This window comes from Periplaneta americana, chromosome 6 (assembly GCF_040183065.1).
Source record: "Periplaneta americana isolate PAMFEO1 chromosome 6, P.americana_PAMFEO1_priV1, whole genome shotgun sequence".
Lineage (NCBI taxonomy): Eukaryota > Metazoa > Arthropoda > Insecta > Blattodea > Blattidae > Periplaneta > Periplaneta americana.
This window is the reverse complement of record NC_091122.1, coordinates 61,338,382-61,357,342: the sequence shown is the minus strand read 5'-3', so window position 1 is coordinate 61,357,342 and position 18,961 is coordinate 61,338,382. Positions and strand designations below refer to the sequence as shown.

Genomic DNA, 18,961 nt, shown 5'->3' with positions numbered 1-18,961 from the left:
GAAGTTTTAAACGAGTCCATAAAATTGTACTTAATGTATTTTGCTCAGGTGCAGTAAACTGGGCAATGACCTACTCAACCAATTCATCCATGCATTTCCACGTGTCTATGTTAAATCCAGCCTTTCATTACAATCATTGCCACCATCCCCTTCAAGGACTGAGTAATGGCTTCGAAGATAAAATACTACATATATATGCATAATTAAAAAAAAATAGGTTTAAAAACATTAAAATTACTTTAGTCATGTACAGATAGTATACATTACGCATGCCAATTTTTATTTCCCAAGGGATTACATTCTGAGGGGGGAAATGTTGAACTATAGTAAAATAAAATAATTATACTAGCGAATGGTGTACCTCTATCCTCAAGCGTGAAGTAGGTCATTGTAAACACCAATGCTACAGTTGATTTGTGTTTTGTTTCGTTTATTGTTTGGAGTTACTGAGAGCTGAAGGAGAGATCATTACTGAGTTGTAATTGATATTGATTGAAAGTTGAAAAAGAGATCATGTTGACTCCTGAACAGAGAATGCAGCTAGTAGTGCTCTGTGGGGGCAATCATAGTACAACAAGGGAAGCTACAGGCGCGTTTCATAGTCATGATCCGGATATGCCAAAATCATCACATCAATATACACGCACTTTATTACATAAATTTAAAACGTTTAGTGTGATGGAAAATGTTAAATGTTATGTTTTATTTAACGACGTTCGCAACTGCAGAGGTTATATCAGCGTCGCCGGTTGTGCCGGAATGTTGTCCCGCAGGAGTTTTTACGTGCCAGTAAATCTACTGACATGAGCCTGTCGCATTTAAGCACACTTAGATGCCATCGACCCGGCCCGGGATCGAACCCGCACCCTTGGGCATAGAAGGCCAGCGCTATACCAACTCGCCAACCAGTAGTGTGATGGATATGAAACGAAGTGGTCGCCCTACATCCACTACCGACGAACAACATACCTGAGTACAAAGGATGTGATAGCAAAGATCTCCGTCAGCCTAAAAAAATTAGTGTACTATGTGGCTAGAGACAATAATATTAGTAGGAGAATCTGATCGCAGAATACTGAAATAGGCACGTCCCCCCCCCCCGTAAATTGCAGCAAGTATACACAATGCAAAAACATGATCCACAGACGAATGCCATGCCTATTCTTTCTGGATGAGTAGGGCCTATATTTATTCACAAAATGCTCGATAGTAGTCCAGAGAAAACCCTAGTTGGATGCGTGAATCCAATAACCCAGTGCTAAAAGAGTAACGGTGTGGTGTGGAATAGGCGATAATTTTGGAACATTTTTATGGAAATGTGAACCAGTACACACCTGGCGAATTGTTGGACAGCACTGTAATGGTCTTCCTACGTGATTTACTATTGGATGAACGAATGAGAATATAGTTTCAGCTAGATGGTACCTCAGCATATTATGTTATGACAGAGTTCACGAGAAATTAAATATCGTTCGGTGTGTACTGGATTGGTTGAGGTGGACCTACCATGGCTTCCACGGTCACCAAACCTCACATCTCTAGATTTTATATAGCGCATAATTCAGCTGTGCTACGATAATCACGTCTCCATACCATATCACCAGTTGTGTCTACATCAAGAATCAAATCATAACCACCATGGTGTCGAAAATAAATGGGTTACACCCACCATTTAGCAACATGCGGAAAATCTTCAAGTGAAATCCAGAATCTGTTCAAATCATCTCTTTCGTGTTTCAACTTTGATGTCCATCATTTTTAATCTCTGCCAATTCTTCTTCTTCTGCTAAGGAAAGTCCACTTACTTCAGATGACAAAAATAGATTTCTTATCCAGTCATAAGCTTTTGTGTTCAGATCTAGGAAGTAACTTTTGAGTTTATCTTTGAGTAATGTCAGAGAGTTGTAAATTGAATCTTTTATTTCGTTCTTCGAATCAGTGAGATGTATTTGGGAACATTCCGTAGATGCCCTCTTTCACTTTCAGAGACCAAATTGCTAACTTGTCTCGTAAAGCAGATATTTTGTCTGCTGCAGTTAAGTTATTCTCATCCTTACCTTGCAGACTAGACTTATATTTGTATACTACAACTATACACACATTTATGCGTCTGTTAAGGACACGTATCTACAAGGAAGCAAGAGGTGACCAACGATTTTCTCACTTCATTTCAGTTATCGTGAGTTAGCCTAATAGCTCAAAATAATGAAATATACCAACAGTTCGCGGCACTCCATAAACCTTCAGGCGATACCCCAAGGTGTCTCGACACCCAGTTTGGAAAGCTCTGACCTATACTCTCTTTTAGCATGATAAGCTACCGGTACCGAATTCGATAAAGCAGAAAAAAACACTATTTAAAAGATACGCGTCTATTCCTTATAGCAGATAGATAAATAACCACGTTCGTGCCGAGACTCGAAATCGAGTGCGCTAAGTTTGGAGTCATAAACGTTACCACTAAAGGCCCAGAGGAGGAATAATTTAATCAGCTTCCCTCACAAATAAATCACCTTTCATTAAGATAACAGAAGGTCACGCTGTGCTTTGTGCACCTGCACGAATCAGGCTGCAGGGTGAAATTTCAAAGGGCAGAACAGACTTTTGCAAGCAGCAGCAGCAGCAGTCTGTGAGGTCTTACGAACAAAGGGTATATTGGACGCAAAGTGTTTTACATCAGTCGTCTGAGCCAGCTAAGGTCAGGGTCATCACTAGCGAACGTGGCGCTGAACCTCGTTGCTGCATTGCGGGCGGTATTGATCCCAGGGGAATAACACAACTTCCCCTTACATCATACAATGCCTACTGACAGATTTCGATCACTGCATCAAGTTCAAAACGCTTTTGACACTAGCGCTTTTGTTTGATAACGTTAGTACGTGGAAATAAAACATATCAATATTACATAAATAACTCCGATCACGATCAAAGTTATCTGCCTGGCATAGGGGAAGAGAAATCACTTTCCTAGTCATATTTCATGAATGAAAAAGAACTCTGTGTTTCACAATTTGGACACGTGTTTAAAACACAATGTCCTCTCGATATATTAAAAGTATAACAAAGGAATCAAAGGCTCGTATCAGTAGTTTTCGAGAGGGAAATGAGAGAGCCCTTTGAGGCTGCCTAAATATAATAAACGATGGCGGATACGTACTCTGCAGGAAAATGGTTTCAATTACTCTACTCTAGTAATCGCTCATAAAACTCGTTATGGATACATACCACAAAAAAACAAAAACCTAATCGATTGACTTGTCTGAAGCAATACTGGTGTAAGGGTATCTTGCTCGCATGAGCAAGCGCAATGGCAGTCTATTAAAATAGGGGCTGGAGTAACGCAGCGAAGAATTTCTGAACTACGAGTAGGTAGGTTGGGCAATGAATGAAAAATGCTGTAATAAGAGTTAAAGACCCACATAATCTCAAATATTTAAACTTTATATAACTCAAATAACAGTAAGTACGAATGAATAAAGCAATTTTAATATAATCTTATACCAAGTTAAATATATTATTATAACAGGTGAGTAAAAAGTATGGAATATAGCTTGTATCTTTCCCATTTTTAATTTTATGAAGTTCATATTCAACTTATAGAGCAGGAATGTCAAAGCGCCTGTATACGTGCTCATACTACAAGCAATACAAATCCAACAGTTTTCACTTTTTAGCAAGATAAAGTACAAACATCGCTCTTAAGGAAATCTTGTGCGGGTTCTTGAGAGCACGCAGTGCAGGTGCTTTGACATCCCTGTTATAGAGGATAAGAAAATGTAATATTTTGAACATGTTTTCAAAAACTATATTTTCATTTATAAAGGACATAGCAGGAGGAATCTTTTATTTTTTTTTAATGGCATTATGTATTATTTTTTTTATTTTTGCATTATTCAGGTGACAATATGTACAAAATCATATATTTTTTGGCCATTTATGAACAATTATTTTTAAAAAATTGTCCCAAACTTATGATCCCAATGTATATATGTAGGTACATAACAAAGAGAAATGCTACAGTATATCAATTTACCACTATGAAGAATAAGGGGGCCATTAGTTAAATAATTATAGACAAAAGCCTAACTTGATTCATAGTCCCCTTCTCCACAGTGATAAATTGTAATAATAATAAGGCATTTCTCTTTGTTATGTACACATACATTGAGATCATAAATTGAGACAATTTTTACAAAATAACAGACTCTTTGGCACACTAACATGTTCAAAATATTCCTCTTTTCACTTCTTAGAACATTTTATATAGATTTTTCTTCATAAAATTAAAAAACAGGAAAGCTACAAGCAGTGTTCCATGATTTTTACTCACCTTGTATGTCGATGATAAGAGTATTTATATCCAATTCAAAATTCAACTCGACATTTTTAATGGTTTTTGGAATGAAAGTTTATTTAACAAATCTAAAATAAACACCGTTTTAGACAATAAAAAAGGTTGTAACAGGCAATCTGTTTATTTAAAAATAAACACGTGTGTTTATTATTTAGAATGTCTATCACGTAAAAATGAAAAATGTTCCATATTAAAATAATAAAATTCAATATTTAGAGGAATTTTCAAAAGAGGCAACTTGAATTGCTCATATTTTCTTCATTTTCTACATAATCTTAAAAATTCCGGCATTGACATACCACAAAATAAATTATTTATTTTTTGCATCACCACTCAGTGCCGTAAGTTCATCGTGTATGTTGCACGAGTTCATCATTTTGTTCTTGTACAAGAACAGCCTCTCTTCAATGCTGTACACAACAGATCTGAGCTCGTGTTCTGGAAAATCTGCTATAGTGTGTGCGATGGAATCCTTCAACTCATTAATTGTTGTAGGTTTGCTCAAGAGCACTCTTCCCTGTAGATAGTCCCACAACCAATATTTGGTGGCTTAACATCTGGCGATCTTGCAGACCAAGTTACAAGAAAAGGCCTGCTAATAACACGACCATCGGAACGATAAAGAAACAAACAAATTTCTTATCATGGTGATGCAAAAAATTCCTTTTCTTGTGTAATAATATGTCAATGCCGGAATTTTTAAGATAGTCTATAAAATATGGCCAATTAGGCTAAAGTTACCTCTTACTTTTGAAAAACTCTACCTCCAGAATTACAATTCAGAAATGTTCAATTACATTTTCCAACGTAACCAGCTTAATGAAAAAAAAAAAAACACAAGACAAAGTATACAACACTTCGACAGTCCTAAGACTAACAAATACAAGTCAACAAGACTTACGAAAAATTAATGACAGTCGGATACATTTTATATTACAAAGGAAATAAGAATTTATACGTAAATATTCATATCCGCTCTTGACAAAAAAAAAAAAAAAAAAAAAAAAAGCACAAGCATAACTAGAAGGGGCAAAGGCTAATTGGGATTTCCCAGTCTCTGATCGGGTCAAAAACCCTGCAGTGAATTTCGGTGAAGTCCGGAGGGCCTAATTAGTCAAAACCACTCTCCTCACCTCCACGCAGAAGCATCCTAGGATCTTTTAAGATGCGAAAGAGAGAGTGGTGTGCGGAAAACAAAAGCAAGCTACGGCATTTATCTTTCCCAAGAAAAACTGTAAACATGGTCAGGAAGAGACTGAGAAGAAACTGCCTACTGAAGGATGCACTGGAAGGAATGGTGAACGGAGAAGAATTCGGGGCAAAAGGAGATATCAGATGATAGATGACATTAAAATATATGTATCATATGAAGAAACAAAGAGGAAGGCAGAAAATAGGAAAGATTGGAGAAAGCTGGGTTTGCAGTGACAGACCTGTCCTTGGGCAGAACACAATGAATGAATGAATGAATGAATGAATGAATGAATGAATGGATGGATGGGTGGATGGATGGATGAATGAAAACCATAACTAGATACATCATACTACAAACAAGGTATCTGGGCCGGGCATAAGGTGGTACATTCATTTTGCTATTATAAAAGCTAAATGAACAAAACTTTTCATGCTTAATATACACACATTACACACGTAAAACACTGTTCAGAATATTAAAATAGTTAATAAATATTATCAAATTTGCAAATTTTTAAACCGTAAAGCATTTACATAATAAAATATACAATTAGTTAAATACCTGCATCATTCTTTTACAGAAATATTCTAAAGCTCTACATAAACAACATAGTCTAGAATCTTTTACCTATTCCTTCAAGAAATACTTTTTTCTTAATAAAAAATTTTAGAAAATTTAATACCGAAGATAACGAATAAGAAAAAATCTTGAAGGAATAGGTAAAAGATCCAAGACTTTGTAGTTGATGTAGGTCTTAAAAACATTCCGGTAAAAGAATCATGCAGATATTTAATTAATTGGATATTTTATTATGTAATGCCTCACAGTTGTAAAAAAATATGCAAATTTGATATTATTTTTACAGGTAATTACTAGATATTTTAATATTCTGAATAATGTTTTATAAAGTCTAAAATATGTATATTAAGCACGAAAAGTTTTGTTCATTCAACTTTTATAGTAGCTGAGATATAAAGAAATGAATTCCACTAAATTTTTGAGGCCAATGGTGTATCTCGCCCCCCTTAAAGCAAACATAAGTTATCGGCATTCTTACCTAGCTGCGAATAGTGCGTTTGGGTATTCCTAGTCTCATGTATAAAATGTAATGAAGGACATTTTGAGTAAATACTACTAAATGCACACAGATCAAATAGAAATTATCGGGACGATATTCAAATACAAACTGCTGAATCATTTATACTCGAACCCACATTTTCAGATGTAGAATTTGCGATAGAAAAGCTGAAAAAGTACAAGTCTTAGGTATCGATCAAATTCCAGCAGAATTAATATAAAAGGAAGAAAACGAATTATCTCGTGGAATTTGAAGCTTGTACTTCCTATTTGGGAAAATGAAATTGTACCAGAACAAAGAAAGGAGTTCATAATCGTACCTGTCTTTAAGAAGGGTGAAAGACTAAGAATAGTAACTTTCGAGGAATATCATTTTTATTGACGTACAAAATTGCGTCCAATATTCTTTTCAGAAGAATTACTCCATATGTAGACGACATTATTGGGAACCATCAGTGCGGTTTTAGGCGTAACAAAGCGACTAGATCAGATTTTTTGAATTCGACAGATACTGGAGAAAAGATGGGAGTATAGGGGCACAGTACATCAGTTATTCATAGATCTCAAAAAGGTATATGACTCGGTCAAGAGGGAAGTTGTATATAATATCCATATTGAATTTGGTATTCCCAAGAAACTAGTTCGATTAAAAATGTGCCTCAGTGAAATGTACCGCAGAATCCATAGAGGCTAGTTTCTAACACATTTCAAATTCACTGCAATCTAAAGCAAGGAGATGCACTATCACCTTTACTTTTTAACTTTACCCTAGAATATGCTATTAGCAAAGTCCAGGAACACAAGGTCTGAAATTGAACGGGTTATATCAGCTGCTTATTTATGAGTTAGAACAATATCCACAAACTATTAGGGAAATTGTAATACCAATTGTTCTGTATGGTTGTGAAACTTGGACTGTCACTAGAGGAATAGAGGTTAAGGGTGTTTGAGAATAAGGTACTTAGGAAAATATTTGGGGTTAAGAAGGATGAAGTTGCAGGAGAATGGACACAATTACACGACCCAGAACTGCACGCATTGTATTCTTCACCTAACATAATTACGAACATTAAATCCAGACAGGATTAATGGACAGGACATGTAGCACGTATGCATGAATCCAGAAATGCATAATAGATTCGGAAAACCCGAGGGAATATGTGAGGACGGCAATGAACCTCCGGGTTCTTTAAAAGCCATTTGTAAGTAATTTAGTATAGGCTTTTGAATATCCCACTTCATCTCAGAATGAAAATGCAGACAGATAACGGTATGTTTGCAGAGTCACTACATATAGGTCTAGTACAAAGCTATAGGAACGTACGTGGTTACATACAAATGACAAAACATTATAAACATTAACCATTTCCAGTGACAAAAATTTGAACAAACAGCACTTTAGAAATAACCAATAAACATGGTTATAACCGTGTCATTCAGTATGCCTAACGGCAGAAAGGAACAGAAATGGAGAGAACTTCAATAACAGATGTTGCAATCCCATCTGGGGGAGGTAGGAGGAAAACATTATAGGAAAATAATCTCAGGAGATCTTGTAACATAAGGATTTGATGATCGAAATTCAACCACTGTGGAATAGCAAAGTAAGAATCAAACACACTGCTTCAATACGGAATACAACACATTCGCTTCAAAATTATTTCGAAGATGTCACAGTAGGAAACAGGATTACAAGTTAAAACTGTTAGCCGCGTGACACTCGAGACGTAAATAATAATACACTCAGGGACAAAAAAACGGACACTTTAATATTTGCTGGTATTTTGCAAAACATTATCTTCTCATACAATATATGGTAGCCATCTGTTGTTATGGAGACGTGTATACATTGTTGATTGTTTTTTGTTTTATAAACAACCCATTACAACCAAATATTCCAATTTTGCTTTCGGAGTCTCAGCTATAACAATTTTGTCTCAACCATTTTGTGCTTCATTATCGTTATCATTCGTTATTTCTTTATTTTTACATTTTCTGAGTTTAAGTGGGGTTGTAACATTTGTCTTAAAACAAGATGCGACCTGAAGATGTGGCTCGAGCTGTAGCCCTTTACAATGATGGACGCAGTGTATGTTACATTGCAAATGTTATGAATATGGCTAGAAGCACAACCCATGATGCCATAAAACGGTATAGAGAGACCCTAGAATATACCAGAAGACCAGGTTCGGGTCGTCCAAGAGCTACAAATCCAAATGAAGACAGGTATATGGTGTTGAGAGTTCTTAGGGAGCCCAACCTGCCAGCTACTAGTGTAGCCCAGCAATTTGTTAACATGCATGGACGCCCAATTTCGGCCAAAACAGTTAGAAGGAGGTTGAAAGCAAGTGGACTGATATCAAGCAGACCTGCAACTGGTCCCAGACTTCTCAGGATGCATCGAGTTGAACGACTGTGTTTTGCAAATGATCACAGGGATTGGAGAAATGGACTGTGGAGCTGTGTTCTGTTCACCGATGAGTCCCGTTTCAATCTGTGCTCACCTGATGGACGTGAAAGAGTTTGGAGAAGGAGGGGAGAACGATTTTCACAGTGTTGCATTTCCGAAAACGTGCCGTATGGAGGTGGTGGAGTTTGTACGGATGCTCGTACAGAGTTGGTTTTTGTTGAAAATGGAAGACTAACAGCTGCTAGGTATATAAATGAATGTTTGGCTGATCATGTTGTGCCATCTGGCCAATTTGTAGGCGATAATTTTGTTTTAATGCATGATAATGCACGGCCGCATATTGCCCATGCGGTCGGAGATTATCTCCAAGAAGTGGGAATCCATGTTCTTTCATGGCCAGCAAGGAGTCCTGACATGAACCCAATTGAACACGTGTGGGACATGCTGGGACGGCGTGTTAAGAATAGACGACCGAGACCAGAATCGTTACAAGAGCTGAGGCGAGCACTTGGCGAAGAATGGGAACTTATTCCTCAAGAAGACATTGCTAACCAAATTGAGAGCATGCCAAGACGTATGCAGTTATTCAAGCCAGAGGGGGTAATACCCGTTACTAAAAAGAGTTTTTAATGTTTAAGGCACCATAAAATGAAAAACAGTTAGACCAAACGATGCCATAGTTATACGCCCTTTGTAATTTTTTGTAAATTTTCTCATCAGAGATTTTTTTTTTTTCAAATGTTGTCGTATAAGGTGCTAAATGAAACATTATTTTGTTTAAATGGGTTTTGTTTCGTTTTGAAATAATTGGCAACAAAATACAAGCAAATATAGAAGTGTCCGGTTTTTTTTTTGTCCCTGAGTGTAAATACAGTACTTCGCGACCCTGCAAATACAATATCTAACAACAATAACATTTATCTGAGCGACTCCTTCAAACTGTTTAGTATGTCTTGACAGCGACGAATTTGAATTGGCATGTTTGTACACGTCTGTGTGCGCGAATTTTGATTTGCCGTGTACACCGCATCCGCACAAGTCTTGACGTGTTTTTTCTAATGTAGAACGACGTAAGGATAAATTTCTAAAATAAGACTAAACACATCACACACACACAAAATGGACTTTGGACTACTATTTTTAATAACGTGCTTTAACAAGTTTATTATACTGTTCTTATACCATACTGACAGGCACAAAAAACGCAACACTACAATTTTTTTAAAAGATTTATTTTATATTTAAGAATATCATCTTATTCTTTTATGGTGCAAAATTAAGTCAAATTTAAAATTCTGTTTATGAAAAAAGTTTATTTTATAACAATTTAATTTATTTTTTCAAGAAGGGCATAAGAAACACAAAACGTTTACACTGTTTTGTTTCGGAAACTCATTCATTACCCACTCCAACACTTGTTTTTTTACTGCACTTCAGTGACATTCTTCTTTTTATTTTAGTACGTTATTTCACGACGCTTTATCAACAGCTTAGGTTATTTAGCGTCTGAATGAGATGAAGGTGATAATGCCGGTGAAATGAGTCCGGGGTCCAGCACCGGAAGTTACCCAGCATTTGCTCGTATTGAATTGAGGGAAAACCCCAGAAATACCTCAACCAGGTAACTTGCCCCGACAGGGAATCGAACCTGGGCCACCTGGTTTCGCGGCCAGACGCAATAACCGTTACTCCACAGGTGTGGACAACATTCTTCTCACCTATAGCAGCGTATATTGCCACATCTAGCATTAATTACGTCATTCAATATCTCAGGGAGGCTCCTAATCAAAGATGCAATATTCTCCTGAGGAAGTAGTTTCCACTGCTCTTGGAGAGCCTCCCGTAAGGTCCTATAGGGTGCCTGGGTAATGTTGACGGACTCTTCCTCTCAGATTACTCCACAGCTGCTCGACAAAATTCAAATCCGGACTCCGAGCAGGCCATTCATTCCATGACATGAATTCACATTTCATTCTGGAACTACCGCACACATTGGGCCACATACGGGTGTGCGATGTCGTACGTCAGCAGAAAACCACCATCAATAAATGGAGCAAATGGCACAACATGCTCCTGAAGGAGGAATTCCTGCATGTAGGCCTACCGATGTGCTGTAAGGCTCCCATTCTCAATGAAGGCAAGCTCTGTCTTTGCCGTCAAGCTTATTCAAGCCAACACCGTCACAGAACTACTCTGGAAAGCGATGCTGGACGAAAATATGCAGGGGGGGATGTGAAGGAGACCTGGTGAAATTTATTCCCATTCTCCTACATCTACACTTACATACAATACAATACAATACAATACAATACAATACATACATACATACAGTGGCTCTCACAATTGAGCGTACATAGGATATTTTGTTAAAATGTACTGTAATTATTACAGATGGGTGAATTTTACTTACGGGAATAGACACCAGTATACTTGACATTTTTTATCCACGTATCCAAAAAAAAAATAATGCAATCTAACTCTTGATATGATGTGTACACTTATTTTAGTTCCGCAGAGTGTACAAAACAGAAACACAGAATTGAGCGTACACTGTAATGTTTGTTTACGTTTTACGTTCATGGTGAGGGTAAGGGACTCGAACCAGGTCTGTCACTGCAGCCCTGTCATTACTCTGGGAGTGCTGTGATAGTAGAGATGGAAAAATGAGTGGACGCAAACAAACGACTACAGCAGAACGAAATTTGATAGTGAAGTTAGCTCTAGAAGGTAAATCTTTGAGAAATATCGGACAGACTGTAGGAAGAAGACATTCTACGATTCAAAAAAAAATTGTGGATAAATTCAAATATGAGGGTACTGTAGAAAATAAGCAAGGGAGAAGGTGGAAACCCATCCTCTCTGAGAGAGACGAACGAAATATTGTGCTGCAAGTGAGAAGGCAGCCACGACAAAGCTGTAAAAGTAGCGTCCGATATCGGAAAGTCTGTTTCCAGCGAGACTATTCGTAGAACATTGCGAAAAGAAGGTTTGAATGGACGAAGATGTAGAAAGAAGCCCTATATAAGCGAAGTGAACAAACGTAAGAGATTGAGATTTGCTAAAGAATATATAAACTGTGCTCCTGAATTTTGGGATTCGGTTATGTTCACCAACGACAGTAAGTTCAATCTCTTCCGGTCAGATGGACAGTTTTATGTGTGACGGAAACCCAATACAGTCCTACAGGAAAAACATGTTCTACCCACTACAAAACATGGAGGGGGATCCGTCATGTTGTGGGGCTCTATGTCTACTGCAGGTGAGCGGTAATCTGCAGTTTATTGATACCACCATGGACAAATATGCTTATTTATTAATTCTAAAGAACAACGTGAAAGAAATTGCAGTGAAACTAGGCTTGGGGCCGTCCTATTATTTCCAGCAAGATAATGACCCCAAGCACACCGTCCACATTTTGCAGATGTGGTTGTTATACAACACTCCAAGATGACTCCAGACTCCACCATAGTCGCCGGACTTAAGCCCCATTGAGAATCTGTAGTGGGATTTGGAGGAAAAAATACAGAAACCCAAAGTTACCAGCAAGTCAGAATTGAAAACGAGTTTACAAGAAGAGTGGTTACAGATGGATACTTCAGTGACCAGAAAATACACACAATCCATGCCCAGACGATTGGCTGCTGTGATAAAAGCGAAAGGAGGTTCCACCGGATATTAAACATGAAAATGTGCTGCAAAAGATAAGAGTGTACGCTGAATTTTGTGACTGCCTAAAGTGTTTTTTTTTTAAATTTTGTTTATATTGTATATACCGTCACAGACAAAGAAATTATGTTATGTTAATAATGTACACATAGAATTATATTTTAAGTTTATTATTAATGTAATGAAATTACATAAACATATCTGTATATTTGTACTAATAAACGAGGTGTACGCTCAATTGTGAGAGCCAATGTACATACATGCAAACATTTCATTCTCATTCATTTTATGTGGAAACTTAAATATGTTACTAAGACTAAAATTTAATTGCCTATTTCTCAGTTCTCAATTTCACTTCACTCCATCATCTTCTCCGTCGTTGAAAGAAGATTTCTTATCCGGTTTCTTAAAAAAAAAAAAATAAAAAAAAAAAACTTCACTTTGTCATTATAATAGGATGACGCAATGCCACTCTTTCTTGTGCGTGATATAATTATCAATAATGTAATATATTTTTTCAATAATGTAATATATTTTTTTCAAGCACACGTTTAGTTTTTCCCCAGCAGCGGGTACACCTATTCTTGAACGCTGACCTCTAGCGTTTCAGTCTCTCTTAAGCTTCTGTAGGAGTAACGAGTATACGTCACTGGAGGTATTACATTCCGCACAAATTTGGGATTTTGTAGAAGAACCAAAATTTTAAAATGTATCCCTTATTTTTGGTTTAAAAGGCCAATATTTTGATTAAACTGTTAAAACGTTATTACTATTTCATTATTTTATTTTTATTTTTGGTAACATACACAGACTTCCGTTTCGAAAGACTACCTCTCAGAAACCAAGTTGTAAAGCAGCTGCTGTGATATAATGTGTTAGTTTACGCCTAAATTAGAAAGTTCTCCAAAAACTGTCACGACAATCAGTCACCTGGCAGAAATAAAAATCTAAATTTATGAAAAAGCGCTACCACTACACAGCAAATTTTGCTAATCGGGTGAATCCTTAGAATACACTAATCAAATCACGAACGCATCTCGGCATGCCAACTCTCAACATTGCCAAGGGTCAACGAACGACAACTACAGAGGGGACCGGGAGGTCTGGAACCGGAATACAGTGGTAACAGTCCGACTCCAATAAGCATACGTGATAAGATTCCACAGTTTTGAGTCCCAGACACCAAGAACACGATTCCAAGTGCTCAGTAATTACACTCTACAGGTTTGAGGTGTGCCAGTTGTTTCATTATTAATGTGTTTCTAAGTAAAAAAAAAAACTAATAAGTAGAAGTTGAAACCAGTCTTAATTCCTTACTTTTTTTTAGGTTATTTTACGACGCTTTATCAACATCTTAGGTTATTTAGCGTCTGAATGAGGTGAAGGTGATAATACTGGTGAAGTGAGTCCGGGGTCCAGCACCGAAAGTTAACCAGCATTTGCTCGTATAGGGTTCAGGGAAAACTCCGGAAAAAACCTCAACCAGATAACTTGCCCCGACCGGGAATCGAACCCGGGCCACCTGGTCTCATGGCCAGACTCGCTAACCGTTACTCCACAGGTGTGGACAATTCCTTACTACTATTGCTACTGCTGCTGCTGCTACTACTATTTTTAAAGAAACTTGTTAATGGCGACAGTTAATCAACATTGGGAGGATATCATGATAATGAATCAATGACAGTTGATATCCAAGTACTCGGACAAATTTTACCCACACTATCTCCGTTCACCACAAATCTGTCAGGACTTGACATGCACACAGCCTGGCATCTGACTGACTGGAATGGCAAATGAGTGGCTGAGTTGACCAAACAGTGTGACTGGTCGACCAACCAAACTGAATTTATTGACTGTTAAATAAAGTATAGGGCCTAACTGCAGTTCCTGTATAATGATCAATATCTGAAAGTTACAAGAAAACGGAGTAAAAGTTTCTGAATAATTTATTTCCTTAAGCATGCATTAATAATAAGAATTATTTCGAGTAGTTCCCTACGTAACAACAGCAAGACTGAAACATTCTCTGATTGAACTATTGATCAAACAGGTATACAAAATCAAAGATAATTTTTTTTTTATTATGTCATCTTTCGAGATATTACGAGTACAAAGAAAAATAGAAAACGTTTCACTTTGATAACTCATTCGAAAGCTTTTATAACATAACTAGGATATCACTTCTTTGCACACGCCTGTTATTTAAGTTCTGTTCTTAGATCCAGCCCGACAGTAGAGATGAGTAACTCGCTCTTAGTCTGTCTGCTTACTTTTTGCAGGGGCCAAAATCCCTGAATCAAGCTATACATACTGTCACCAAAAAGGGGTTCATCATCCAATTATTATTATTATTATTATTATTATTATTATTATTATTATTATTATTATTATTATTATTATTTTTGCAGAAAGAAAAATATTCTGCCAATGAATTAATACTTTTTTTTTTATTATCGGAAGATCATTTGTTGATAGAGAGTCGTTGAGAATAGGAAATAAATCGAATTCCCCATTGTGAACTCAGTGAGACTTCAAATTTAGTTTCTTAATCGTTTCTTCAATCTTATCCTGAATAATAAACACTGTTCAAGTTAGTGTCTGAACACTGAAATTTAGAGAATTTAAAAAGCTAAAAATGACATATAGACATGCAAGACAAGAAAAATTTTATTCTCAGACGATCTCATTTCTGTTTCATCTGCTCCTCAATAGCCTCAGTTAAAATCTAACAAGCTATAAAACTATAAAATCTGACAACATGATAAAATTAAGCTTATTTAAAGACCATTCGAAAACACATCTCGATTCCGCGCACCCTTTCGAATCACACTGAGTGGTCCGCGGACCACAGTCTGGGAACCGCTGCAGTAAATGAAAGAATCAGACAAAAGAAGTACCTGGTTATCAGATATTAGCGGCTCCTCTGTTTTGTTCGATATTGGACGGTCAAAAATCGCAAACATCTTGAAAGGTCCAGAGGCTGCAGCGATTCGAGAAGCTTCAACTGACACGCTGTTATCAGCAACAGATACGTCATTTTTCCGTCGTCAACATCACAACGCCGTGTCTAGTATCCGCGCATATCACTATGATGCTCCGTTTATTTCGGAAACATTACACATTCATACAAAGCACATGAATCAAATACGTAAGAACACATCCATGATAACGATAACTCTTATCTTATCATTAACACCTTCACGATTTTTCACACAGATGGAGTTACAGCCACAATACGTTGCGTTGTTTATTTAATTTGGTAGTAATTAAATATGCTGCGAATAACCGTATTCTACCCGTATGCCGCCCGCACTGCTCCTCTCTAGAAACAGTTCAACGCCTGACAAAGGTGACATTAGAGAAGTAACTTCTTGCTTGCACCTCGGTGGTTTATGAACTTATGCAATGAAACTCCCTTAAAGCTGGACAAAGTTTCGCCGAGCTTTCCTTTCCACTTCGTATAATACAATATTTCAATTGTTTCACATTTATAGTAATTTTGTTCCCAAGAGACGAAGGCCGTTAGCGCGCGATTGCTAAATATTAAAGACAAAGCTTTCTCAACTCTCTGCGATCCATTTATGATGGAAACTAGATGAGAAATGATACGAAGTGCCTGGAAATACCAGATGTATCCGCCTTTCATTGTAATAAACGTTCTTTTTCTCTCCTGATTCACTGATTCGTCCACAAGTCCTCTTCGAGTTCGGCTGCTGACGAGGGAAGTGGAGAATATTCAGATTCCACATGGACTGACTGTCTCTTCCCAAGATTTTTGTTTCCCCAAACTGTGGTAACAATAAAACATGCCATCTAATCAAAGAGCCAATAATTATAATTGTCTAACAGGTACCAAAATTTAAAACAAATTCGAAGTTTCCGAAATAAATCTTTCTCTCTCCGGATGGTGGATTTAAGAAGGACAATAAAAATTCTTAATAGAGCTTCCTTCGAAAATAAAGTAAAAATGTGTGGTATAAAAACTGAACTGCGACAATTAATGAGAATTTACTAACCATTTCTGTGTCAAAAATTGAACTCTGCTAGTTATTCTGTCATTATTTTATTGTTTAATCAACTATCCGAACAAAGATTTGAACTTCAAAATTGACATCACTCATTACGCAACTAAGTCAGAGATAATAGGGTAGGGTGGCCAATAGGGACATCTTATGCGAAGTTTATGCAGGAGCGTTCCATGCGGCGCAACATGTTGTAGGCCTATATTATGTCATATGCTACAGCTGATTACGTTTTCCTGCTTCTTGATTTTCTGTGCGTGTAAAAATTATATTTACAATTATTTTGTATAACCTAGTATAATTTAAAATAATTCAGTATTTTCTTACCTCATAATTTAATTTAATATACAATAAATAATAGCGTAAATCTGTATAATATTGAGCGATTCCCCAAGATGGGTGGGGAAATCTGCAGTATGCAGAATATAGATATAAGTGAATTGAATGTTCATGAAGCTAAACGAGAACTTTCAGAACGAGGTGCACGAATAAAAAAATAGGAATTATGTCGAAGGTGAATATTGCTGTTTTTAATCATTAATATTTAAATACCGTACGCTAAAAGCAGGATATGCAGCCACCAATGTGTTTTTTTAATTGGAAAGGGACTATCGAGATTGAATTCGTAGTACTTTATCTATAGTTGCAGAAAGATGAAGTGCAATGTTTGATAAGTTGATATAATATGATCGCAATAGTATCACGATTATTCGTGTGTTTTATAGCTTAAGGACATGCAGTTTTGAATATTATGTAGGATGATTTTGAAAATTTGAAGTTAAAACATGGTTTTAATAATTAGTCTACAGTACATTAAAAATATTATTCACGAAATGGATTTCACTACGGATCGTCTTGGATAATAAACATCCCAGTTTATCGAGAGTCTAATGCAGGCGTAAATTTCGGAGACTCCTACAACTACTGCATAATCCAATCTAACTAAGCCAACATAGCTCGTTTTTTATTAATTTCTCTTTTCCCTCTTTCAAAATGAAACTGTAGCCGGCAATTCCTTACTTGAAGTAGTTACTTTTCTTTAATAGCTAGTACTTTCGAGGCGCAATTTAATTAGTTATATTTTTTAAGGTTTAAAGCATATATTCAGAATATTTCGGGACCTGAATGAAGACAAAAGGCTTTACCTGGTTTCTACATATAGGACCATAACAAAAATGTGGTATTTTGAATTGTTTTTAGGAGTATTTAATATACTAATACACTACGTAATCCTCTATGTTTATACACCGAAAAACAAAAGCACACGCAAAGCGCATCTCTCAAAGTACATGTGCGCTATCTGTTGGTGCTAGTTCAGGATATCCCTATTACTTTACACCTCCATTGCATACATCACTAACTAGCAACATGTTTCACTAATCAGATTTCAGATATATACAAACAATAATTGTTCTTCCTCTGACACATAACGCCAAATGAGATGTACTGCCTGATAATAGATGTATGTACATATCAGCCAGAATCTTAATCAGAGGTAATTATTTCATTACTGGGTCTAATTAAATCCATCTTGCAGGTGTTTCTTTCAGAACGAGAATTATTTACGTTTCCAGATTAACAGAGGCAGGAAGATGTTAATCGATATCTAAGGCGCAATTCACACAGAGAAGACGTGGCTCGGACATGGGGCGGAGACATGATGACTTTTCGAGTCTCTCCCATGTAAACAAATGCATCAATGCACACAGAGAGGACGAGATGGGGGCACGCCACTTCGAAGTCAGCGCTTCGACTCTTTCGAGTCACGAGTGGCCCTTCAAAGCGACACGTGGCGTCTGACTGTAAAAGAAAATTCGCGACGATTTTGAATTTGATATTCAGTTTGTGAAGAGATTGTGTAATATGGTATATTTTATTTTTTTTTTATTTTAGTATGTTATTTTACGACACTTTATCAACATCTTAGGTTATTTAGCGTCTGAATGAGGTGAAGGTGGAAAAAACCTCAACCAGGTAACTTGTCCCGACCGGGAATTGAACCCGGGCCACCTGGTTTCGCGGTCAGACGCGCTAACCGTTAATATAGTATAGAAACATTGGTGGGACATTGTATAACAATTCTGGAAACGATCGGGATACATGTTCAATTATTTCATTACAGCTACTACTCCAACTGAGAACTCGCTTTGAATATTTTACAACTTTGCGGAATCAACATCAGGCTTTATTGTCCATTCCTCGTCACCGTACCTCTTTCTTTTCATCCTCTTTCACCG

The 18,961-nt window shown here is 36.8% G+C and overlaps 1 protein-coding gene across 2 annotated transcripts in view; it reads right to left on the bottom strand.

Annotated features, from left to right (window-relative positions):
• GckIII (Germinal centre kinase III) overlaps positions 1-18,961 on the bottom strand; it is a 331,425-nt gene that overhangs the window by 268,816 nt on the left and 43,648 nt on the right. The window contains exon 1 of one of the 2 annotated variants that reach the window (XM_069828211.1): positions 15,600-15,784. The exons of the other annotated variant lie outside the window; for it this stretch is intronic. Within the exon in view, the coding sequence (XP_069684312.1) occupies positions 15,600-15,665 (66 nt within the window). The 5' untranslated portion in view covers positions 15,666-15,784. Of the gene's footprint in view, positions 1-15,599; positions 15,785-18,961 lie in introns of those variants that run through there. 2 annotated transcript variants of the gene reach the window in all.